This window comes from Abramis brama (genome assembly GCF_963993115.1).
Source record: "Abramis brama genome assembly, chromosome: 2".
Classification (NCBI taxonomy): domain Eukaryota; kingdom Metazoa; phylum Chordata; class Actinopteri; order Cypriniformes; family Leuciscidae; genus Abramis; species Abramis brama.
The window spans coordinates 46,106,372-46,131,117 of NC_139964.1; the positions used below are offsets into that span (position 1 = coordinate 46,106,372).

Genomic DNA, 24,746 nt, shown 5'->3' on the forward strand with positions numbered 1-24,746 from the left:
AACTTTTTAAACGATGATAGAATTTTCATTTTTGGGTGAACTATCCCTTTAATGTAGAGTGATGGACTTCAAATTGTTTGGAAATTGCCTTTTTACCCTTCCCAGATGATTGATGGGCAGCAACAATTGCTTCTCTAAGATCAATGCTGATGTCTTTCATCCTTGACATTGTGTTAACACACACCTGAATGCTCCACACCAGCAAACTGCCAAAACTTCTGCTTTTATTGAGATGGTCACACTTGCTGATTTTCAATTGATCAAGGACATTTTTTACACATGGCTTCTCAAATTTGGCATAGTTTTTGTTAATGTCATGTGTTGTTCATCTGAGGTTGTATTTAACAAATTTTAAGACCTACTAAGGACCAGATGTTTTATTATTATTATTATAAGGGGTTCAAGCATGAAGGGCTGGGTATAAATACAGATTTCGGAATTCAATACAATTCCATTTCACAAGCTTTTTTTCAGTGCCCGTCCGTTCTGCTTACAAATGAAAGAGATAAAAAAAAGCTCTCTCTGATTAACCCTCTGGAGTCTGAGCTGTTTTCTGGGCCCTGGAGGTGTTCTGACATGCTCTGACATTTGTGCTTTTTTCAGTTATTTATAAACATGTTAATGGCAAAGGTGTAAATTCACTCTATATAGCACAAACAGGGCTACCAAAATATCTGATCAACATGCATGTATATGTTTGAATTTTTAAGAGAATAATGTTTATGCGTGGTTATTGGAAAAAATAAAAATGAAAGTTGCAGAAATAAGGCCACAAAACACATACTAAATATGTGGCAATAAGACTTTTGACTAATGGATGTCGTCGCCTATAGTTTTTTCTTCAAAATTATGTGAAAATAGTCTTGCTTTATCGTTCACATAAAACCATACATTGATTTAAATTGATGTAAAACAGGTTTTGCTTGGAAAGCCAATATGCGAGGGGGGCGTGAACGAGGAGTGGTTTACACCTTAGAATACAATGTCCCACCCACTCTGCATAATAATTAGCCATTCATTCAGGTGTGACACTGACTGAGCCACAATGCAAGGACAAAAGATATATTTAGAAGAAGACTTATATTGACCATTTAAGATTTTGCTTACATCTATCTTGTAAATATGTTTTGCTATTTTATTAAAAAGGTTACAATTACAACAATAATTACAATTTCAACAATATTTCAAGTGTACTCTTTCTTTGTAAAAAAAAAAGATTATAGGCCTACATTTTATCTATGTATTCATTAGTTTGAATATAGCCAACATTGGAACAGCTAACATCTTAGTTGATGACTTTATTTTTGACAAAAATAGTATTTTATATATAGAAATTGCTAAACAAAAGCTTATTTGACGAGGCAGTATATTCTACAGTAAAAACTGTACCCAAATCTACTAAACAAAATGTTGTCTTTCATATTTCGCCTGACTGTAACGTTGTTTTCATGAAATATTAGGGCATATTGTTAATTTGCAGTTTAATACGTTGCTTATACAAATAGCCTATATTTTTTCAACATATTTCAGTCGATTTTTACTCATCTCAGTATAGCAATACAGTTTGCTAAAACATCATCATTCATTCACACACGCGATTTAAATTTAAACTGTCTTTGCCAGCTGTGGTAAACAGCGCGCATCTCTGCCGTTCATTCATAAACAGAAACCCACATGAAGAAATTCACGTGAGAAGGAAAAAACTTACTAGTATTCCTCAGCTCACTCCTCCATATACCCGCACTTCTGAGGGACATTTTCCATTATTATTATTCCTCACAGCGCTGCAAGACGGTGTAAACAAGTAATGATCTGAATAAACTTGTGAGTTTTCTCGAGCTGTATGGGGGCGTTCACAGGATTGCGCTTGGATTGCCTCAGCTATTTGCGTTTGAATAGCGCACGCTCTCCGTGGGTGGAGTCACATTACATTTGAATTAGCTCTAATGAGGTCGACTGGAATCGCTCTCTTTTAATACAGATTTCACAAGATGGGAATATTTGTTTTTTATATAAATTACTTCATTTAAAAGAAGAGAATTCAAGCTTCATGCCTGTGTGTCTGTATGCCTGTTTGACTGAGTATTCGCTGAGCTACAGTTCATTTTCGGGCGCGTTTCAGAATGGACTACACTGGCAGAGAGAAGGCAGAACTCGCTTCGTGTTTATTTTTCTTTATTTGGCAAAAAGCACAACACTTTGTTTTTATTGTGAGTATACACAAAAATAATACACATTTAACAGAATCGATTGATGTATGAAACTCCTATGGAAAATCAAAGTCAACAGAGTATTTATGAGTTTCTTTTACACTGATAAAAAAAAAGCGAGCTGGTATCGCCGGCGATACCGTCGACCTCAGGGGGTTAAGCTGTAAATCTCACAGGGCAGTGTTTCAGGCTGATTCAAACCAGTAAAACTTTTTGAACTATTAATTCAACGTCACATTGTATGTTTATTTATTTTGTGTATAAAATAAACAAACATACAGTTTTGTTTATGTTTCACAACTCGGGGTGGAAAATATGATTTATTTTATAATAGCACGGAAGATTCAATGCTGCTCTGAAATGATGGAGAAAAATGATAAAGAGAACCTTATTTGGTACATTATGAAAATTAGTTAGCTCAGCAGTACAAATTGAACTCTGCAAGACATAAAGTGTTGTAGAAATACGTTTTCACACAGCCAATGATAATAGCCATAAAATAAAATATTGACCATGGTGTTTTAAGATTCAATATCAGGATTGTTCAAATAAATATAAAAAGCAAAATTTTTGCCCAGCCCTATTTGAATGTTTCATTCTGTTGTTCTTGTTTTGAAGTAACTCACAGATAATGACTGATGCCGGTGTCTATTCTTCAGGGTGGGTACTCCATGTTTATTCAGCTGATGCCGATAGTTGTGCTGGTCTTGGTCTCAATCCTCAGCCAGATGATGGTGTCCACACCTCCTTATAGCCTTTACTCCAGACCGTATGTCATAATACCTTACAATACATGCCTCATACTACAGTAGAATATATGCTTTAGATCATGTGCAATAATGCCTTATGATACATGCCTCACAACACAGTACAAACTGTACTTTAGACAGTATGTAATAACTCTTTATATATGGGGTTAAAATGTTATGGGTTGCATTCAAGCAATTAATGGAATGTCTTACACTGTTGATTTTTTTTTTAAACAAAAAAACATGGGGGGCATATTACCCCATGTTACCCTAATATTAAGAAAGAAAATCTGAATAAATATATTATGGTTCTAGCACTTTATACACTTGTACCCTTAAACTCTAATTTTTCATACTGTTCATTAAAACTGTGTAATGGTTGTAATCTCTGCTCCTTCACATCTAGGTCCACAGGACAGACTATTAAGAGACAAACAGAGAACCTGCATGTGGAGTATTTTGTCACCAGAGATTTCAAATCAGAATATAAGGGCTCAGCTTTGCTAAAGATTGAGAAGAATGTAGAAGAGGATTATGTTTCTAACGTGCGCAACAACTGCTGGAAGGAAAGACAGACAAGTATGTCATTATTTCATCTTTACCATCTTATTTTTCCACTGTGAGTTTATATGCTTTGTTTGGTCCTAGGGATATGCTTTGAGGTCCTAATGCAATTAGTTTTGTCATCATGTCATCCCCTTCAGAAACAGACCTGCTGTATGCTGCTAAGGTCTACAGAGATGAAAGACTACAGCGAAAGGCTGAGCTCATGACCATGGAGAACTGCAAAGAGCTGGACAGATTAAACAACCTGTTCCGTGGTGGATAAATCTCAAACTGAAACTAACAGACACTTAAGAAAATAAGACACCATGGTATAAATGTATTTTTTGTTAGGTGTTTTTTTTTAAAACATTCTTATAGAAAACATATTAAAAATGTTAAAAGTCTCTCATCTGGAATATGCTTTGCTTCATAGTACATCAAATCAACTGAGAAAAATATCATTTTTACCCAGCACCATCAATCCATTTTTTTCATCTGTCTCTCTATGATGTCTGAATTCACTAAACCGTGGGCCTAGATGTTCTACACTTCAACTACACAACCTTTTTTTTCTTCTTGACTTTGAATCCAAACTTGCATTGACTCCATATCAATGTTGCTCTCCTTGCCAAGTTTTAACAGTGCTACTAATTTGAAGAGGTCACTATTTTGAATCTTAATGAACTTTAAATAGTACAGATGAAATCTGTAAGCTGTTAAATAGAGGACTACTCTTCCATTCATTTTAGGAACAGAAATGATTAGATTTATTTTAATTTTATATTCTCTTATAATTTTTTCCATCAATTGAAAGTCCACACAAACAAAATTTCACACTTCAAAAAGATACCTTAAAAGTAATCCATATGAATCAAGCATACAAAACCAAATTAATATAGGCTTTTACTCCTTTATAACCTTGAATAACATAGAGTTGACCAAATATGGTAAACATGGAAGCACAACCATGCTTGTGTAGCAAATTAGCTCAAAAGTAAAATATGTATAATTAATTATAACGAATTATAATTAATTATAAATATTTGGATTAGTTTAAGAATTGACTGTAGCAGAAGTAATAGTACAATTATTTAATCAGTTCGTAATAATCATAATACGAACAGACAGCATAATCAGTTATCAATTCTTGGCCAAGAAAGAATAACTTTTTACCCTGCTAGTACTTTATACAGTAGAAATTGCATGTAGCTAGATCAAGACATTTAAGTGACTTTGATTTGTGAGCGGCAAACACCGAGACAATAAAGCATGACTATAATGGTTTAATAAACAAAACTACGGGTAGGCTACACACACAACTAAACTAAGCAAAGATTATATACAGAATTAAAGCTGCAAGCAGCGATGAAAGGGCCCTCGCACTCATGCGATCGTCACTCTGTGGCTTTAGGAAGACAGAGCATGGTTGGGCAATGTGCATTTAAGGAGGTATATATAGTAAGAGTATGTCAAAGTCAGTTACAAAATGTTTTGTATTATGGTGATAATAGCATGCTTCATGACTCAGCTAAGTGTTGCTAGCATGTTTAGTATGTTTCTAGCATGCTTAGTACATATGGCTGTAGTACTCGAGTCCGGTCTTGGACTCGAGTCCGGACTCGAGACCGTATTTCTATGGTCTCGGACTTGTCTCGGACTCGCTGGTATTCGAACTCGGACTTGTCTCGGTCTCGGCCACTGGTCTTGCCAAATATGGCTTTTGGTCTCGACCAAGTCCAGGTGTCTTTATTATGTTCCCAGTAAGCACACATACGTCGCTGCGACGGAGGGAAAGTGAAACACTGGCCACCTAATAACTAGTGATGGGCATTTCGGCTCTTTTTCGTGAGCCGGCTCTTTTGACTCACAAATGACTCTTTAAAAAATAAATGTTTTAACTCGCTGAAAGTCCACCGCTAGTGCAACGTGAATATTCACATTTTTAATTGTCCATAACAACCCGAAAACTTGCCTGCTTGCCTTGCACATTTAATTAATGGGCAAAGTTTTCAGACTTTTTTTCTTACCTTCTTTTTTTATTTTTTTTATGTGGATGTTATTGAGCTTGTAGAAGTTTAGCTCTTCTTCTGAACATCTTGCTGAATGACATCTGAACATTGCCCAATGTAATTTCTGAGTCATATCACTCCATAATCTGCCTCTCTTTTAAATGCCTATTCCACGAGTAGTAGGCTACAATGACTGGCTGTATTAAAATATAGCTAATATCGAAACAAAATAACCCAGGCAGTCTCATCTACGAGACGTTTAGGCCTCCTCCAATAGTACTGACAGCTGGGCTCATAGCTTGCAGGTTTGCTTAGTGGCAAACTTTTTTCATTTGATTGGTTCAACCGACGCCCGAATTTAATTAATATATTATTTTTCGTCACGTCATCCACCTGATCCACGGTTTATCCGCAGTGTGCTTGTACTGTTAAGTATACTGTGAAAAATGGTTCTTATGAATTTCTTAAACAACTTCCTGATGAATTTATTTAAAAATTCTGCAGTTTGTTCTCAAATAAAAAGAACATATGTTAAATTACACTGTGTTCATTGTTGTTTAACCAAACTTTAATGTTTTCTGAAAATACATGTCTTTCCTATTAACCCACGTCCAAATAATAATATAATACAATACAATATTTTTTTCAGGGAAGGCATAAACCAACTATAGGGGTACACTCTGTAATACTGGTCACTTCTTTTCTACACTACTGTACATCTGGAGTGAAGCTATATTGTCATTTAGTTGCTCAAATGCTCAGTACTAGTACCTAGCAGTGGTAATAGTAGTGGGTTGGTGTTTGTATATCAGTTCTAACACTGCTATTATGAGGTATTACCATATGTCATCATTCTGTTTTCTTTAGATTAGAAGATTATATGATATCAAGGGGAATGTCTATACTTAAAAATCCTGGGTGTTGTGACACTGTTTTTGCTTTTAGATCAACAAATAATAACCCAAAATGATTGTCTTGGTAATGTCATGCATAAGACTTTTTTTTTTCCTGTCCTGGACTCGGGCTTGACTCGGACTCAAACCTTTTTGGACTCGGTCTTGTCTTGGACTCGAAACTCTTTGGACTTGGTCTTGACTTGGACTCGACTAGTCCTGGTCTTGGACTTGTCTTGGACTCAACAAAGGTGGTCTTGACTACAGCCCTATTAGTACTCAACAATTATGTGGTTAGTACTGCATTACTGTGTTAACCATGTCAGTTTCTGTTGCCAGTAGGTGGGGCTATGTCTATATCTGAATATCACTATGTAGATGTGTTCAGTGCAGGACTTTTATCAAACGTGAAGTTTGGGGCAGATTGGACATTGCATGTGTCACATCCACCGTCTGTTTTCCTCATCTGTCTCTGCACTACATTCCCCAGAATCCTCCTTAGCGCACACCTGTACTCACTCTCCTCTCTCTCCTCTAAGTAGTAATCACCGTCACCTGGATCCCATCACCAGCTCACCTTTATATTCAGCACTCTCCCTTCACTCCTCGTCTGGTCTCGTCATTAAAACGTCAATACATGTCTCTTCATGACACACAGACTCTCTACTTCACCTACCTGCATACTTACCGTCGATCCCGATCTTCTTCAGCCTGTCTTCAGTCCATCTTCAGAGAATCTTCATCATCTGAGGGTTGTTCCATAAAAGACGCTTAGAAAAGCGGGGCTTAAACTCCAAAACCGGACTTGAATGAGCCTAACAAATAAGTTGGGGCTAAAGTGGTTCCATAAAAGGTAATTGAAGTTCACGCAATCTCACTAATTTGAGCCAGGTTTATCTAGTCTAGATAATTGCATGTGCACGCGTTTCTTAAGCAGCCCTAGAGGTCGATCGTGGATCAAATCGATCCACCATCAAACAGCGTATATTTTGTGCTGTTTTATGCGTTTGTGACGTTTTTTTTCCCTCAGTGCAAAACTTACATTTTACAGTTATATTCTCCATCTGTAAATGTTAGAAAGTCATGCAAATGTATCCATTTTGCTGCTAATCTTCATATTGAACGAGTGCTGCTGCGCGCATGCGCGCCAAATAGGAGCGCAATAATTCTGACTAAAATATACATTTTGCTTGGAAAATTAATATGCGATATTTTATAACACTAGAAATATCTTCTAATTATAATAATTTATCTTTAGGATAAGTTGCCGTAAACTTCAAGCGAACAGAAGTACTTCAGTGAACAGAAGTAGCCTAATTTTTTAAGAAACTAAATATATAAAGATACAAAATATAGTGTTGGGTATAGGACCTATGCTACTTAATAAAGATTATGTATACTTATTTAGAATGCTGAGAATTACAGCTTTTAATGCAATAATTTTTTGGAGAAAGCAAGAATCCCCAGTTTTAAATGAGTAGATTTAGTTTCTAAAGTACACTATGGAGAGGATAACATGAAATTAAGAGCAAATGTATACATTTTGAAAAGATATGTGCAACTCTAAAATCAAAGAATATTCCATAAAATAAAGGAATATATATTAGCCTACATTAACTACATTTTTATATAACCATCCCTCCCTCTCTTTTATTTCTAGTTATTTGTTATTTTATTTATTTACTTATTTAATACTGAATATTTGATATTCAAATAATATTACTTGAATAACTATTAGGAATTATGTGTCATTATAAGAGTTTGATATAAATATGTGAATGTTAAATTTTTACATTTACATTTTTTTTTTTTTTTAACTTTTTATTTATATTTTTTTCCACAGAACAAAACAAAAAGAACATTATCTGAGACAAGTGATAAAATAACAAATATAATACAGAGAAAAATAATAATAAATACAAATATTCTGTATATATATATATATTGCTGAACCTAATATGCATGTTCACATCTCAACAAACATGATACAATAATATACAGCCCTATAATGAAATAAAAATAAATAAATAAATAACATAAAAAAAATAATAATAATAATTTATAGATTTAAATATTCTTTAACCATGTGCCATCTCTGATTAAAAAGGTCAGTTTTCAATTGTAACGATGCAGTCATTTTTTCCATCATATACATCTGTTTTAGTCGCTGTTTCCATTCAGTTACAGTTGGTGATTTCACAGATTTCCAATTAGCCGTAATGGTTTTTTTGGCAATTAGTAGTAATACACGTAAAATATATCTTTGGTCAGCATTGAAAACTTCAACCGATATAACACCCAATAAGAAAAAACTTACATTTGAGGGAACTTCTCTTTTTATAATTTTCTCTATTTCTTTTTTAATATTTTTCCAATACTCAAGGATTACTGGACAGTCCCAAAATATATGTGTATGGTCACCTGTTTTACCACATTGTCTCCAGCACAAAGCTGCAGAGGGGTCTTTTACAAAATTTGAAATAACCAGAGTATGAAAATAACGTATTTTAATTTTCCAGTCAAATTCCTTCCACTGTTGACTATTAATTCCCTTATGGCACCTATAACAGAGTTTATCCCATAACTTATCCTCTATTACTGTATTAGCTTCTATTTCCCACTTTTCCTTAATATTATAAGTGTTTCCAACCATGTCTGTTAACAATCTTTTATAAAGATGAGAAACATGTTTACCAACAGGGAGACGTTTTTCTGAAATTGTGATAAAATATTGTTCTATGCCATTTGGGATTTTGCCAATTCTCTCTTTTTCCTTATGGTTTGTAATGTAATGCCTAATTTGCAAATATCTATAAAAATCACTTGAGGGAAGATGAAATTGTTCCTGAAGTTGTGAGAAAGACTTTAAGTGTGTTTCTTCAAAGAGCTGATTAAAAATAAAGAGGCCTTTAACTGCCCACCTCCTAAAACCATGGTCGCACATCAAAGGTAGAAAATCTACATTACCCATGGGCATAGCTCGAGAAATTGTTCCAACATCCAAATTGTTCCATTGTTCCAAGCACGGCGTTCGTGGCTCGATTAGTCGAGACTGTTTTCCAAGATGGCTCCTGCATGTAAACGCGTAATGTACTGTCTTTATAAAGTATCTTCTTATTAAACTGTCTGTACACTTACAAAGTTCTCAATGCTTCGGTTTGCATGTAGGGACCCTCATTATGCTACCGTGTTAGTGTGAGGCTATTTTGAGCCTTGTTAGTGGTATTAACTAGCGATTTACTTTTACTTACTTTGTGCCCCATATACTAGTGTTATGAGCTAATCTGTTTTTAAAGATAAAACTCTATACATTCGATTTTCATGAAAACGCATCGCAGGGAACGATCGACTCGGTAACCATGTGTTAATTACCCCTAGGTTCATTTTTCACTGGATTTGTCCTTTAATACATAATTATATAACTTACATAATATTGGAGTGAGGTCCTCAACAAACACTTTATAATATTCTCCTGCAAATCCGTCTATTCCTGGCGTTTTGTTGTTTTTTTAATTTAATAATTGTTTCTTTTACCTCTTTTTCTCTAATTGGCTCTACTAACGCAGAGGCTTCATCCGTCATCAATTTGCCTAATTTAAGATTTTTAAAGAAATCATGTATTTTTTCTTCTTTCAATTCCTGATGTTGACCCTTATATAATTGTTCGTAATATTTGGCAAAAGTATTTGCTACTGCTTTTGGACTAGTTTCAACATTGTTGGAATGAGGTTGTTTAATTTTAGGAATTGTTCGACCAGCTTGTGCTTTCTGTAGTTGAAATGATAATAACCTGCTAGCCTTGTTCCCCAATTCATAGTATTTTCTATCGATAAACCTAAGGGCACCCTCTGCCTTATAGGTCAGAATCTCATCTAACTTGTCTCTATTCTCTTTAAGTTTATTAAATACTTCTTGTTTTCCACTTTGTTTATGTTAATTTTCTAATCTCTTGATTTCAGTTTCTAGTTCTACTTGTTTTTTAAGTCTGTCTTTCTTTAACTTTGATCCTATAGATATTATTTTCCCCCTTATTGTGGCTTTTCCTGCGTCCCATAAAACAGTAGGTGAGACCATTCCATTATCGTTCAAAGCAAAATATTCCATTATAGCTGACCTTATTTCCTCTCTTATATTAACATCTGTCAGTAATGAAACATTAATTCTCCAATACTTCATACATGGTTCCAATCCCAAATCAAGTGACATTTGTACTGGGCTATGATCTGAAGTGGTTATTGGCTCAATGACACAGTTTTTAACTCGGTGTGTGTCCTTTTTGGACACCAAAAAATTATCCAACCGTGAGTAGCTTCCATGCACTTGTGACATAAAGGTGAAGTCTCTCTCTTTTGGATGAAGGTGTCGCCAAGCATCTATCAACCCTAATTCCTTCATCATATTCATTAGACTTTTCGACATTCTGCTTTGAGGTTTTGAGGATGATGGTAACTTATCTAATCTATTATTCAGTACACAATTTAAATCCCCACCCATTAAAAAAAAACCTTCCCCATGATCTGCTACCAAATGTGCAAGCTTTTTGAAAAATTGTGGACAATCTTCATTTGGTGCATAAGCATTCAAAAGAGTTAATTTAAAACCTGCAATCCTTCCTATGACCATAACATAACGACCCTCAGTATCCTGGAAAACTTTTTCACAATGAAAGTACACAGACCTACTAAATGGTATAGCTACACCCCTCTTTTTACGTTTCCCATAAGAGCTACTGTAAACCTGATCCACCCATTCTCTTTTTAATTTTTGGTGTTCTGTTTCTGTGAGGTGAGTTTCTTGCAGTAAGGCTATAGAGCACTGCATTTTCTTCAACTGCCCCAGTATCTTTTTCCTTTTAATTGGGTTATTTATTCCTTTTATGTTATAGGTAATTAAATTAAGTAATGCCATCATTGTATTTATACTGATTTATGTAACACAGCCCGAACCTCTCATAAGCATCTGTTAGACAAAAACAAATAAAATAATTTAACTCCAAATGTACAAAGTTAAAGAAAAAGAAATTTGCAACCTGCCTCAGATAAAACAAAACAATAACATTATGAACATAGAACAGAACTTCCACATTTCCAGTCAGACACAGAAAATAAACTATAACCATGTCTGACCCCCGATGATAATGAGACCTAATCCCTCTGTGGAGAAAAGCACCCAATGTGCAATAATGACCAATATTACACTAGCATGTAAGAAAGGTCTTAATGAGTGTGAACCACTCATGTAAACATCAAGAGTCCGTCAGATCTTTTTCCTTTTCTTTTTTTTTTTATTATTATTTTTTTTTTTTACCCTTTGTGACAACTTTACTTTTTTATTTTGTATTATGCTGTTATTGCTTTCAGTGTATGCATTGTTCATACACACTCAACATTATGTGTGCCCTTAGCAGCCCTAGTCTTAAATCAAACTGAAATAAATTTCAAGTATTATATACCTCCGACTAATCATCTTCCTCTTGAATCATAGCCTTCAAGTCAGCTATCGCCAGCATGTTGGTTCTCCTCCTCTTCGGGCTGATGTTCCCTCCTCCAGTTAGTTTCTCCTCGATGCGCTCTTTCTCTCCGCACTGCACCTCTACACCCATCTCTCTCAAAGTATCCGCGGCGTTTGTAAGCGAGGGAAAAGTTTTTTCTCCCGAGTCCATCTTGACTTTCAGTCGTGCTGGATACAGACACTTTGCCTGAATGCCCTTCTGCTTTAGCTGCTTGACGACTGCGTGAACCTTAGCTCTCTTCTTTTGTAGCTCAGGAGAATAATCTTGATCGAAGAAAATCCTCTTGTCTTGAAACAACACCTTTCCTTGGCTCCATGCTTGCTGCAAAACGATGTCTTTCACCGCTGCGTCGAGGAATCTCACAATGATTGATCTGGGGGGAGCCGCTGGATCTGTCGGTTTGGACTGAAGTGAGCGATGCGCTCTTTCAATTTTAATGTCCAAATTAGGTGGTAACGTCAGTACTTTGGGGAGCAGGGCTTTCACAAACGCAACCACATCTCCATGTTCACTCTCCTCCGGTATTTGAAATATTCGAAGGTTGTTTCTCCTCAGCCTATTTTGTAAATCATCACAAACAGCTGTGAGTTGTTTTTCACGTTGAAACAGGTACCGTATCACACCCCAGATAGCAATTACGTTTGGGCCAAATGTGGGTATTATCTGGCACATATGGCCTAGATGTGGCACGGCTGAACAGATATGGGCCAAATCGTAGCCATATTTGTTTTGCCATAACTTTAAAATCTGCGGGAAATGCTGTCTTGGTTCACAACTGATTTTGAGGTATATGGCCCAGATAACAACGAACACATGAGGACCATATGTGGTTGAGCCATGGCACACAGTGAGAAACACCGACTTGTGGTAAACATTTGGCTTATACGTGGAAAAACACAGGAATCCTAAAATCAAGTGCGGCAAACATCCGCCGTTACACACCTCAGGTTGCTCTGCATCTTCCCTCCTATTGGTGGAGAGACTACGGCGCGAGTTTGACTGCGACGCTGGCCAGCTGACGCCTTTTACTCTGCTTTCCTCACGACTGTGTACATTCAGGTAAGTGATGTTTTGGCATTTTAAAGTCATATAAATGAAATATGCAGAATTATGTGTCAATATTGCATGTTATTATGCGTTTAGTTATTCGTTTCATCGAGGAAGGGGTTGAACTAGCTAATATTTCCCTCAGTTTACTGCTATAACTTACAATAAAGTTTAATGTAACTTAACCGTTAACTTAGGCTATAGCAGTTCGCTGGTTTGTCGTTTTAAATTAAGATGTTTTTGTTTATAAATCAACAGCTCACCTAACCCCACAATAAAATAGTATAGTTTGTCATGTGTAGTAGCCTATTTGTGAATTAAGGCGACGCGGTCCAATGTCAGTGTTACTGTTTGTCAAAAAACCTAAATCCTAATTTGTGTTCACAGTCATTCAACTAATCATAATAATATAAAAATGCCAAGAATAAACACATTAATACGTGTACATTATTGTATGTATCTTTATTTAACTCTGAAATGATATTCAACCAAGACTTTTTCTCATGACTTTTCCCTCTTTAAAATTAAAGTTGTAATGTTAACGTTAGGCTATTAGTGTCAAGTTACAATACCAAAATTATGACTTTCGATACATACCTGAACATTAACATGAACTAATAATGAACTGCACTTCTACTGCATATATTAATATGTGTTAATGTTAATTTCAACATTTACTAACACATTCAATATAAAGAATTGTACTTGTTAACTTTAGTATGCACTGTGAACTAACATGAACAAACAATGAATTGCTGTATTTCTGTTAACTATCAATTAATTGAGCAGCCATTCACTGCCATTATAAAGCTTGGAAGAGGCAGGAAATTTTTATAATTACTCTAATTTCTCACGATAGAGTTTATATACCATGCTATGGTATACTGTCATACCGCCCAGCCCTAATGTGTGGTATGGGTGGGGCAATGACAATAATTTCCATATTAAAAACCTAGAAAATATGGTTTCAGATGGAGTAAGTAATAGTTTATAGTTCATTTTTGAATATAAAAGCACTTTCATTTTAGGGTGGTCTGTTTAAATGCATATTTCAACCACTTACACAATGTTTTTTTTCCCTATCAGATTACCTATCTGGGTCTGGTTGGTGGCTTTGACCTGAAAGACACCGTGTGAAGAGTGCTGAAAGCCACTTTTACAACTGCTGTGGCACGTTATGAATTGGAGAGAAGTCAATGGGAAGATTGGTGTCCAACGCCTGGTCGTAAAGGAAGTTGTCATTGGTGAGACCTTTTTTAGAAGTCACTTTTATTTGTATAGCACTTTGCACAATACACAACTTTTCAAAACCGCTTTACAGAACATTGTATTTTTATTTCTGTTATCTCAGTATCGAACCAAACAACTTTTTTTGTCATTACCTGATCACATCCGTGGCTCACTTAAGTGACTGCATTTTTTATTTAGAAGTTTTATGTTTTGTTTTTAAAGAAAGTTATTTTTTATATATTGCGAATCATATCGTTTCAATTATACATTTTAAAGCTGTAATCACAATATAAGATTATCATTCTGTCAAAGTCTCATACCAGCGCATGCCTACAACTATCTGTATTTAGTTCATTATCACTGTGTATTTAAAAGGTTAGTTTACCCAAAAATGAAAATGCTGTCAGTAATTACTCACCCATGTTGTTCCAACCCCCGTAAGACCTACGTTCATCTTCGGAACACAAATTAAGATTTATATGATGAAATCTGAGAGCTGTCTCACTTCTCCATAGGCTTCTCTGTTATTGAAACTTGCCAGCCCAGAAAGTTAGTAAAGACATTGTTAAAATAGTCCAAGAATACAATGGCTGAACCTTAAGTTTATCAAGTGTCGAAAATAAACTATTTATTTAAAAAAAAAATTTTGTGCGCAAAACAAGCTAAAATAAAGACTTTATTCAACGTAGTGTAACAGCACAGCGCTTCTGTGTTGTACGTCAGAACGTAGGCTCACGATTGGCCAGCATCCCACACATGACCAGTGTCGGCCAATAGTGAGTCTACGCTCTGACGTACAACCCAGAAGTTGGAAAAACTTGAGGGTAATTACAGATAGAATTTTCATTTTTGGGCGAACTAACCCTTTATGTTCCTCCTTGCATTCAGTACTTGGCCCATTATTGTTTGTGTGTTTCTGCTTCCAAATTGTCTCGCATCATTGCGGGTTATCTTGAGTTTATTTTGTGTTAGTAAAAACACTTATTTTTGTAGACTCTGTCTTTGGACTAAAACATGACATTAATGCTATCTGTGTTGGTGTGTTTTTACATTAGAGTGTGCATGTCTTTAAAAAAAAAAAAAAAGCAGAATACATGCAGTGCTGTAAATTTTAACTGGTTGGTGCAAAAGTATTCTAAAAATCTAAATAATTTGTCATAAGGAATTATGGTATAATTCTGGCCCACATGTTGAAAAATACAATTTGCAATTCCTTTTGAAAATTTACTGGAAAAAAAACTTTCATACACTGGTAATTCAGAGGTGTTTAATTTGTTACTAATTGCAATTAAAATATTAAAGGAAATTTACATGAATTTTTATTTTATTTTTTTTCATTCTCCTGCAGCTCTAGCTTCCAGGTTGTATTGCTGCTAACATTATTTAAATTCTTCTTTATTGCAGGTGCAGTCAGGCAGAATCCCCTTACTGGAAAAGGTCAACACATTGCCGACCCTCATTGGAGACTTCTCTGCACATCAACACACTTCTCAACTCTTTACCTTTCAAGTTTGCTTTAACTTTCTCAATTTCTCTCTAAAGTTCTCTTTACCAACTGTGATTTATTTGTATTACTCTCATTGGACTAATTAAACATAACATTAATACACGCTTTGATCGAGTGTTTTGAACTTTGGTGTAAAAAATTAGCTTTGAATGCTATTTATATTATTAATTTGTATTCTTAAATGTTTTCAACTGAATTCTACTTAAAATAAGTACAACTGAGTAGCTGTAATTATGTATTCTTAAATGTTTTCAACTGAATACTACTGTAATTATTAAATTCAACTCTGTTGCTGTAATTATATTTATTTTGATAAATGTTTTCAACTGAATACTACTGTAATTATTCAACTCTTGCTGTAATTATATTTATTTTTATGAAATGTTTTCAACTGAATACTACTGTAATTAAGTACAACACTTTAGCTGTAATTATTTAAATGCTTGTCAAAATAAATAGTTTTGAGTACATTTGTTGTTGAGTGTTTAATTTACCTGTGAGTTAAGACTTTAAATACTGTCAGCTGCATGTGGGCCACATAAGGGCCGTTAGATTTTAACAGAACTCAACCATACTAAAGTTGCATACCAGGCCCACATATGGGCCACATGAATTTGTAGTATTTGGCTCATGCTTGGTGGAGTTATGGCAGTCCTTTGGTTCAGTTCTGGCAAAGGAGATGTGGGCCATATCTGGGCCGGCAAACACAAACTAATCTGGGCCACAGCTCAGCTGTTTATCTGGCCCACATCTTTGCCAAAGGTAATTTGCTGACTGGGACGGAGCTGCCCTGCCCCCGCATCTTCCACATCGCTCACTCTCCCCTCCAGCTCGTGCTCGGTGGTTTATTGTCAGTTTCTTTCGAATGTCCTGGTTTTCCTTGTCCTCTCGTTTTCGATGTGGTAGTCATCTTGTTCACGGGCTATTTTCCACCTTGAAAGCTTTATATATCTGCAGTTGTCACTGTTTTCTAACTTTTTTCTGACGGAGCCTTGTCTCTAACCTGTTGCTCCAACCATGATGTCACCGGAAGCCCTATTAATATTTATTTATTGTTTTTTGTCTTTTCCCCCTTAAATCATATGTAAAAGTGTCTAACTATGTACTTTTTGGTTATTGTTCTAATCATGTGTTTCTTAGGCTATGTGTTGGTGGGTATTATCACAAAAGAAAAAAAGTAGAAGGAAAAATAAGGAATATTTATTGGGGGGAAATATGATGTCTTTAAAGGAACTGTCAATTTGTATAATTGTGTTAAATGTAATTATTTATTTTTAATTTTGTGATTTTTAACTTCTGCTTTAAAAAGCTTTTTTTTAGATTGTGTTCTAATGTTCTTCTAATAATCATAAACATGTACTACAGCTGCCAAACAAAACCAGATAGAAATGTATTCATACATCTTTAAAACAATCTAATTAAATCTTGGGCACAAAACATTCAGCCAGTAAAAAAAGAAAACCTGTAGTATATATATTGTATTTATCTATCTATATATCTATATCTCTATATATCTATCTATATATCTATCTATATATCTATCTATATATATATATATCTATATATATATATATATATATATATATATATATCTATATCTATATATATATATATATATATATATATATATATATATATATATATATATTAACCACTATATGTATGTCTAATTTATCATTGTAGCCTTCTTTAAGTTGATTTTCTGTATACTGTGTATTTATTTTTGGACTAATAGTGGTTAATAAAGTCCAATAATGGTGTGAGAGAGTGTCAGTGGTAATATCATTGTGTTCTTGTCGGTCAGTGTTAGAGGATCTGTGTAACAGCTGAGGCTTAGCCTGACAGTTAGCCTGCCCTGGACCAGGCTAGTTTCCCAGCATAAGTTGCCAGAGTAACTGAGTTTGAACTATTTTAAGTTTGCTTTATGAAACAGAATCCACCGACAATAAGTCTGACTAACCAAAATAAGCCTGGCTTGTATTCTAATCTTGTTTTATGGAACAACCCTCTGCTTCTGCAAGAGAAAGAGAGACTTTATCATTCAGTTAAGCTTCATCCAATTATCTACTTCCTGTTTACTCACCTTTCACGCTGTGTCCGATCCATTCTGCTATTAAAATATCAAACTTACCTTCTTGCCTGCTTTATTTGTACGAAACCTGACAGTATGCTTGAGTTACAACAACTTCCTTTAGCATTTAGTGATGTCACATTAACCTTCAATGTAAATCGTTATTGCTAGCACAACACACTAGTAATTCGCTAGCCTGTTAGCGTGCCATCCGTGCGCTCTTTATTTAATTTTTTATTCTCTAGTGCGCTCGCGCCTTCCGTGCGCTCTTTATTTATTTATTTATTTATTTTTTCTCTCTCGCCTTTTACGAGTTCATCAAAAAACTGTGGTGAGTATCAGTCAACAAACACGGTGAGTCATGTCATCTTCTCCTCTTATTGTCACCTGCACCTCATGTAACATGTATAGCATAGCCTTCTCTGCCAGCACAGGTTTTACATGTGATAAATGCAGGGAGATAGTTAGGCTGGCGGAGAAGATTTCAGAACTAGAGACACACATCCAAACTTTAATCGAGGTTAATTGTAAGAGTGCAAGGGCTTTAGATACTGCTTTGGATGTGACTAGCTTAGTGAACTCTGTACACTGTTCGGTTCTGGCTACAGAGCCCGTGCAGCAGGGCAATTGGGTGACGGTGAGACGCTATAGTCGCGGGACAAAACACCGCTCTTCCGTTCCGATTTCAACATCAAACAGATTCTCCCCACTCAGTGAAACACCAACTGAGAATCCTGTTGAATGTGCCCTAGTTATTGGCGATTCTATTACACGGAACGTGAAAATGGAGACACCAGCCACCATAGTCACATGTTTGCCGGGAGCCAGATCGCCTGACTTCAAAGCAAATTTAAAAGTGCTGGCTAATGCTAATCGTAAATTCTCTAAGATTATTATTCACGTCGGCACTAATGATGTTCGACTCCGCCAGTCAGAGATCACAAAAATTAACATTAAAGAGGTGTGTGAACTCACAAGTACGATGTCAGGCACTGTAATTTGCTCTGGCCCCCTTCCTGTTCGCAGGAGTGATGAGATAGTAGATTGTGTTCACTCAATGGCTGGCTGTCGAGTTGGTGTCCGCAAAATAATATAGAATTCATAGACAATTGGAAAAGTTTTTGGGGCAGACCTGACCTGTTGAAAAGAGATGGTATTCATCCCTCCTGGGATGGTGCCGCTCTTCTCTCTAGTAATATGGCACATAGTCTTAGAGCTCAAACATGACAATCTGGGCCTCAGGTCAGGAAGCAGACAGACTGGCTAAACCGACTGTCTGCTAGCTGTCTCACGTCACCAAGGTCAGATAAATCCCATCACATGTCAAGTCATCTTCATTTATATAGCGCTTTTAACAATGTAGATTGTTTCAAAGCAGCTTTACAGAGATAAACGTATTATTTAAGGTAACAGAGATTGTTTTGGCTTTATAGCGGTTCTTTAATAAAGTTATCTTCCAGCTAAGGTTAGTTTTGATTGATTCGCTTCCGTCGCAACGATTATTTGTTATTAAATTAGGGGCCGCTAAGACAACACCATTCTCTCTACACAGACTTTAAACGCGAACCTGTGATAAACGCTGATGGCGTTCACATGCACATTAAGAATTGGTTCTATAGTTATGTGCGTTTGAATATATGTGCGCAGGTTTGCAATTCCCTACAAACCAAGCCTAAACAAATTACTGGTCTTTCCTTATAAATTTTGATATAGAATTTTATTTTATTTTATCACTTCGGGGTAGGTACGCAAAACTAATTTTCCGAAAACGCTTTATCTGTAGAGTGGTAAAGGGATCCTCCATAAAGAGAGACTAGTTGGCACTTCAGCACTGTGTTGTCATCGGGTCCAGGCGAAGGTCCCTCGTCAGATCTGGATACGGCCTGGATCCGGCAGGCTGCGGGAAAACCTCGGGATAAACAAAGACACTAAAATTAACGTAGATGCCATTCTTCTTATGATGTAACGAGTACATCAGGATTTATGGGAAGTGTTCCTGGTTCTGACTGACCTAATCTATGCAGCCTAACATTGAATTTAGAAGTCTATAATGTATTTGTCACGGTTCATAAATCATATGTCTCTTTCTTGTCTCGTTTCTTGTCTCGTGTTCTGTTGTTGTGTGTGTGTGTGTGTGTGTGTGTGTGCTGATTGTGTGTGCGTGCCGGCTCATTAGCGCTCATCAGCAATCCAGCTCATCACTCCCGTCACCAGCTGCAGCTCATCTCATCACCATATATATATACACTCACCACTTTCTCATCTCCTTTGTCAGATCGTTGTTTGTGGTGTTCCAGTGTTTGTTCCAGTCAGCGTCTCGAGTCTTGTGCCTTCCTTGTTCCTGTTCGTGTTCCTGTGGATTTACTCTGGATTCATCTCACCTCTGGACTCACATCACCGCACTGCTGCACTCTCTTCACAGGGTTCATCTGGCCATCGGGGTCCCTGCGCCGCTAGCCTGTCTTTTCTGGACTTTTACCATTTACCTCATCAATTATACAATAAAGAGTTTTACTTGCATTTTGCTTCCTTCTCTCAATCATGACAGAACGATCTGACCAAACCATGGAAGCAGCGAGTGGCTCTGCAAGTTCACTGGATGCGTTTGTGAGCAACAGCATACAGAGAATGGACACTCAGGAGAAAAACCTCAACGAGACAGCTCGCGCTGTTCAGGCTTTAGTGACGCAGGTGTCCGGGCTCACCCAGCAGATCCAACATCTTCGAGCTCCCACTGCGCCACCCGCGCCGCCGATTCCCCCACCACCAGCGGAGCCCTCCCAGTCGGAGCCCCGCCTGCCGGTTCCCGAGTCCTATTCGGGAGAACCTAATTACTGTCGAGCTTTCCTAACCAGGTGTTCGATGCATTTCTCTCTCCAACCCAGGACATTCCACGATGAGCGAACCAAGGTCGTGTTTGTATTGACGCTTCTGACTGGGAGAGCGGCGCTATGGGGAACGGCGGTGTGGGAGAATCAGGACGAATGCTGCTCCTCGTTCCAGAGGCTCTCCGACGAGATGAGGCGGGTGTTTGATCGTGCTGTTGCAGGGAGAGAGGCTGCTAGAGTGTTGGCAGATTTACGGCAAGGAGAGAGATCCGTATCTGACTTTTTGATTGAGTTTCGAACCCTAGCAGCAGAGAGCCAGTGGAACGAGGAGGCGCAGTGGGACATGTTCCTGCATGGGCTGGCTGACCGCGTCCAAAAGGAGATCTACGCCATGGACCTTCCCACCAAGCTCAACGATCTCATTGCTCTGGCCCTGAGAGTGGACGCACGTCTTTCACGAATAGAATCGACGATTTCAACCTAACCGTCCGCCTGGAGGGATCGAGGGACAGCGTTCCGGAGGCGGTGACGCGGTCAGCCCCGTCTACGATCACGAGCCCATGCAGGTGGGTCGAGCCTGGCTTTCCCGGGAGGAGAAGGAGAGGCGGAGATCCCTGGGCCTTTGCATGTACTGTGGAGGAGCTGGACATTTCGCTTACAGTTGTCCGTTAAAAGGCCCAGCCCGACAGTAAGTATGAGGCTACTGTCGGGTGGGATCTCTGCCGAGAAGACCTCATCCACATCTACTCTCCTTCCGGTAAGACTCCGATGGTCAATTCAGGGGCTGAAGGTAATTTCATGGACCACACCTTTGCACGCAAATTTCAAGTTCCCCTCAGACCCCTTACGCACCAGATTGCAGTACACACCCTCAATGGTCAATAACTCCCCACCATTTCACTGGCCACCGAAGACATCACCCTCATCACATCAGGCAATCATACCGAGACCATCTCCTTTTACATTCTGGACACTCCTCTTGCACCCATCGTCCTTGGTCACCCCTGGCTCACCCGTCACAACCCCAAAGTGGACTGGCAGTTGAAGTCTGTGTCAGCGTGGAGCAGTCATTGTCATAAGTCTTGTCTTGTGTCTGCCTGTCCGTCTGTTTCTGTCCCTGTGTTTCAGGAGGAGGCAGTGGATTTATCTAACGTGCCCGCGGAGTACCTGGACCTGAAGGAGGTGTTCAGTAAGTCTCGGGCTGCTTCTCTTCCCCCGCATCGTCCCTATGACTGTGCTATAGAGTTATTGCCAGGTACGTCTCCGCCTAAGGGCAAGTTATATTCACTCTCTGTCCCAGAGAGAGAGGCCATGGAGAAATACATTTCTGATTCTCTAGCAACGGGGTTCATCCGCCCTTCCTCTTCTCCAGCGGGGGCGGGGTTCTTTTTTGTGGGGAAGAAGAATGGATCGTTGCAACCTTGTATTGATTACCGGGGGTTGAACAGCATCACCGTAAAGAATACTTATCCTTTGCTGTTGATGTCTTCAGCCTTCGAGAGGTTGCAGGGAGCATCTATCTTCACGAAATTGGATTCATGGAATGCTTATCATTTGGTCCGCATCAGGGAGGGGGATGAGTGGAAGACCGCTTTTAACACCCCCAGGGGGCACTTTGAATACTTGGTTATGCCTTTCGGCCTTTCCAACTCCCCAACGGTCTTCCAGGCACTTGTCAATGACGTGTTGCGAGACATGGTCGATCAGTTCATATATGTCTACCTGGATGACATATTGATTTTTTTCATCGTCTCTCCAGGACGGATCCTGTACATGGATCCTGAGAAGATCAAGGCTGTGGTGGATTGGCCAAGTCCAGATTCCCGTAAGGCCCTACTGAGGTTTCTGGGGTTCGCCAATTCCTACTGGCGTTTCATTCGCAATTTCAGCCAACTAGCCGCACCTCTGACCGCCTTGACCTCCCCCAGAACGACGTTCAGGTGGTCAGACGCAGCCAAGGCTGCGTTTGCCAAACTGAAGGGTTGCTTCGTTTCAGCCCCCATCCTGATAACCCCTGATCCATCACGTCAGTTCGTGGTGGAGGTCGATGCGTCAGAGGTGGGGGTAGGTGCAGTGCTATCCCAGCGTTCTCCTTCAGACGACAAGATGCCTTGCGCGTTTTTGTCTCATTGTTTATCCCCTGCCGAGCGCAATTATGACATTGGCAACAGAGAGTTGTTGGTGGTCAAGTTAGCATTGGAGGAGTGGCGCCACTGGTTAGAAGGGTCGGGGGTACCTTTTATCGTCTGGACCGATCACAAGAACTTGGAATACATTCGGACTGCTAAAAGACTAAACTCCAGGCAGGCTCGGTGGGCTCTTTTTTTCGGTCATTTTGATTTTACTCTCTCGTACCGCCCGGGTTCCAAAAACATCAAACCCGACTCTTTATCGCGTATTTTCGACCGTTCCGAACACCCGTCTACTCCCGAGTGCAATTTACCAGAGACTCTATTCATCTCTACACTCACATGGGAGAACGAATCGAAGGTCAAGAAGGCCTTAGAAGGGGTAACGCCTCCGGCCCGTTGTCCACCGAATCGTTTATTTGTGCCTGAGGGTTTACGGTCCAGCGTTATTCAGTGGGGACATTGTTCCAATGTGGCTTGCCATCCAGGAGTTAATCGCACTAAATTTTTAGTCAAGCAACGGTAGTTTTGACCATGGTGGACCGGTTCTCGAAGGCGGCCCATTTCATTCCCTTGCCCAAATTACCCTCAGCCAAGGAGGCAGCGTTGATTGTCGTTAACCACGTCTTTCGGCTACATGGCCTCCCGACAGACGTGGTTTCTGACAGAAGACCCCAATTTGTGTCCAAATTTTGGCGAGAGTTTTGTAATTTCCTGGGTGTGACTGTCAGTCTGTCCTCTGGGTTCCATCCCCAGAGCAATGGTCAAACTGAGCGAGCCAACCAGGATTTGGAGAGAACGTTGTGACGTTTAGTGTCCAAGAATCCTTCCTTTTGGAGTCAGCAACTGTCTATGGTGGAGTACGCCCACAACACGTTGCCAGTGTCCTCCACGGGCCTATCACTGTTTGAGTGTAGTGTAGGGTACCAGCCACCAATTTTTCCTAGTCTGGAATCCGAAGTCGCGGTCCCCTCTGCCCACGCCTTCGTCCAGAGGTGTCGCCGCACTTGGACTAGAGCCTGTGAGACTCTACTCCAAGTGGGGGCGCGCACCAAGGCCAAAGCCGATCGCCACCGGCGTAGGCCTCCCGTATACGTCGTCGGTTCCAAAGTGTGGCTTTCTACCAAGGACATTCCTCTCCGCTCCGTTTCTAATAAGCTTGCACCTAAATTCATTGGCCCGTTCTCTCTGTCACTAAAATCGTTAGTCCGGTGACAGTCCGCCTCAATCTCCCTCCAGTGTACAGGAGGATTCATCCCGTCTTTCATGTGTCCAAAATTAAGCCCGTTTTCTTTGCTCGCATTAATCCGCCAGTCCCGGTCCCCCCCCCGCCGCGACTCGTAGACGGGGAACCTACTTATTTGGTCAATCGTGTTCTGGACTCGAGACGGAGGGGACGCGGATTTCAGTACTTGGTGGACTGGGAAGGTTACGGTCCGGAGGAGAGAAGTTGGGTACCAGCTAGAGACATCCTGGATCACTCCTTTATCGATGATTACAATCGGCAGGTAAGGGAGTCTGGGAACGCCAGGAGGCGTTCCTAGGGAGGGGGGGTACTGTCACGGTTCATAAATCCTATGTCTCTTTCTTGTCTTGTGTTCTGTTGTTGTGTGTGTGTGTGTGCTGATTGTGTGGGCGTGCCGGCTCATTAGCGCTCATCAGCGATCCAGCTCATCACTCCCGTCACCAGCTGCAGCTCATCTCATCACCATATATATACTCACCACTTTCTCATCTCCTTTGTCAGATCGTTGTTTGTGGTGTTCCGGTGTTTGTTCCAGTCAGCGTCTCGAGTCTTGTGCCTTCCTTGTTCCTGTTCCTGTTCGTGTTCCTGTGGATTTACTCTGGATTCATCTCACCTCTGGACTCACATCACCGCACTGCTGCACTCTCTTCACCGGGTTCATCTGGCCATCGGGGTCCCTGCGCCGCTAGCCTGACTTTTACCATTTACCTCATCAATTATACAATAAAGAGTTTTACTTGCATTTTGCTTCCTTCTCTCAATCATGACA

At 38.9% G+C, this 24,746-nt stretch overlaps 2 protein-coding genes and 1 long non-coding RNA gene across 3 annotated transcripts in view; 2 read left to right on the plus strand and 1 right to left on the minus strand.

Moving 5' to 3' along the window:
• dnajb14 (DnaJ heat shock protein family (Hsp40) member B14) overlaps positions 1–3,909 on the plus strand; it is a 148,285-nt gene extending 144,376 nt beyond the window's left edge. Inside the window, exons 6-8 of the mRNA XM_084107172.1 lie at positions 2,870–2,979; positions 3,366–3,538; positions 3,664–3,909. Of these exons, the coding sequence (XP_083963298.1) occupies positions 2,870–2,979; positions 3,366–3,538; positions 3,664–3,788 (408 nt within the window). The 3' untranslated portion in view covers positions 3,789–3,909. The remainder of the gene's footprint in view (positions 1–2,869; positions 2,980–3,365; positions 3,539–3,663) is intronic.
• Positions 1–24,746, minus strand: part of LOC311078402 (uncharacterized protein) — an 84,855-nt gene that overhangs the window by 9,248 nt on the left and 50,861 nt on the right. The window lies entirely within an intron of this gene.
• LOC311078407 lies at positions 11,930–16,172 on the plus strand. The gene is made up of 3 exons (XR_014605159.1): positions 11,930–12,978; positions 14,053–14,210; positions 15,601–16,172. It is a non-coding gene; the product is annotated as an uncharacterized lncRNA (long non-coding RNA).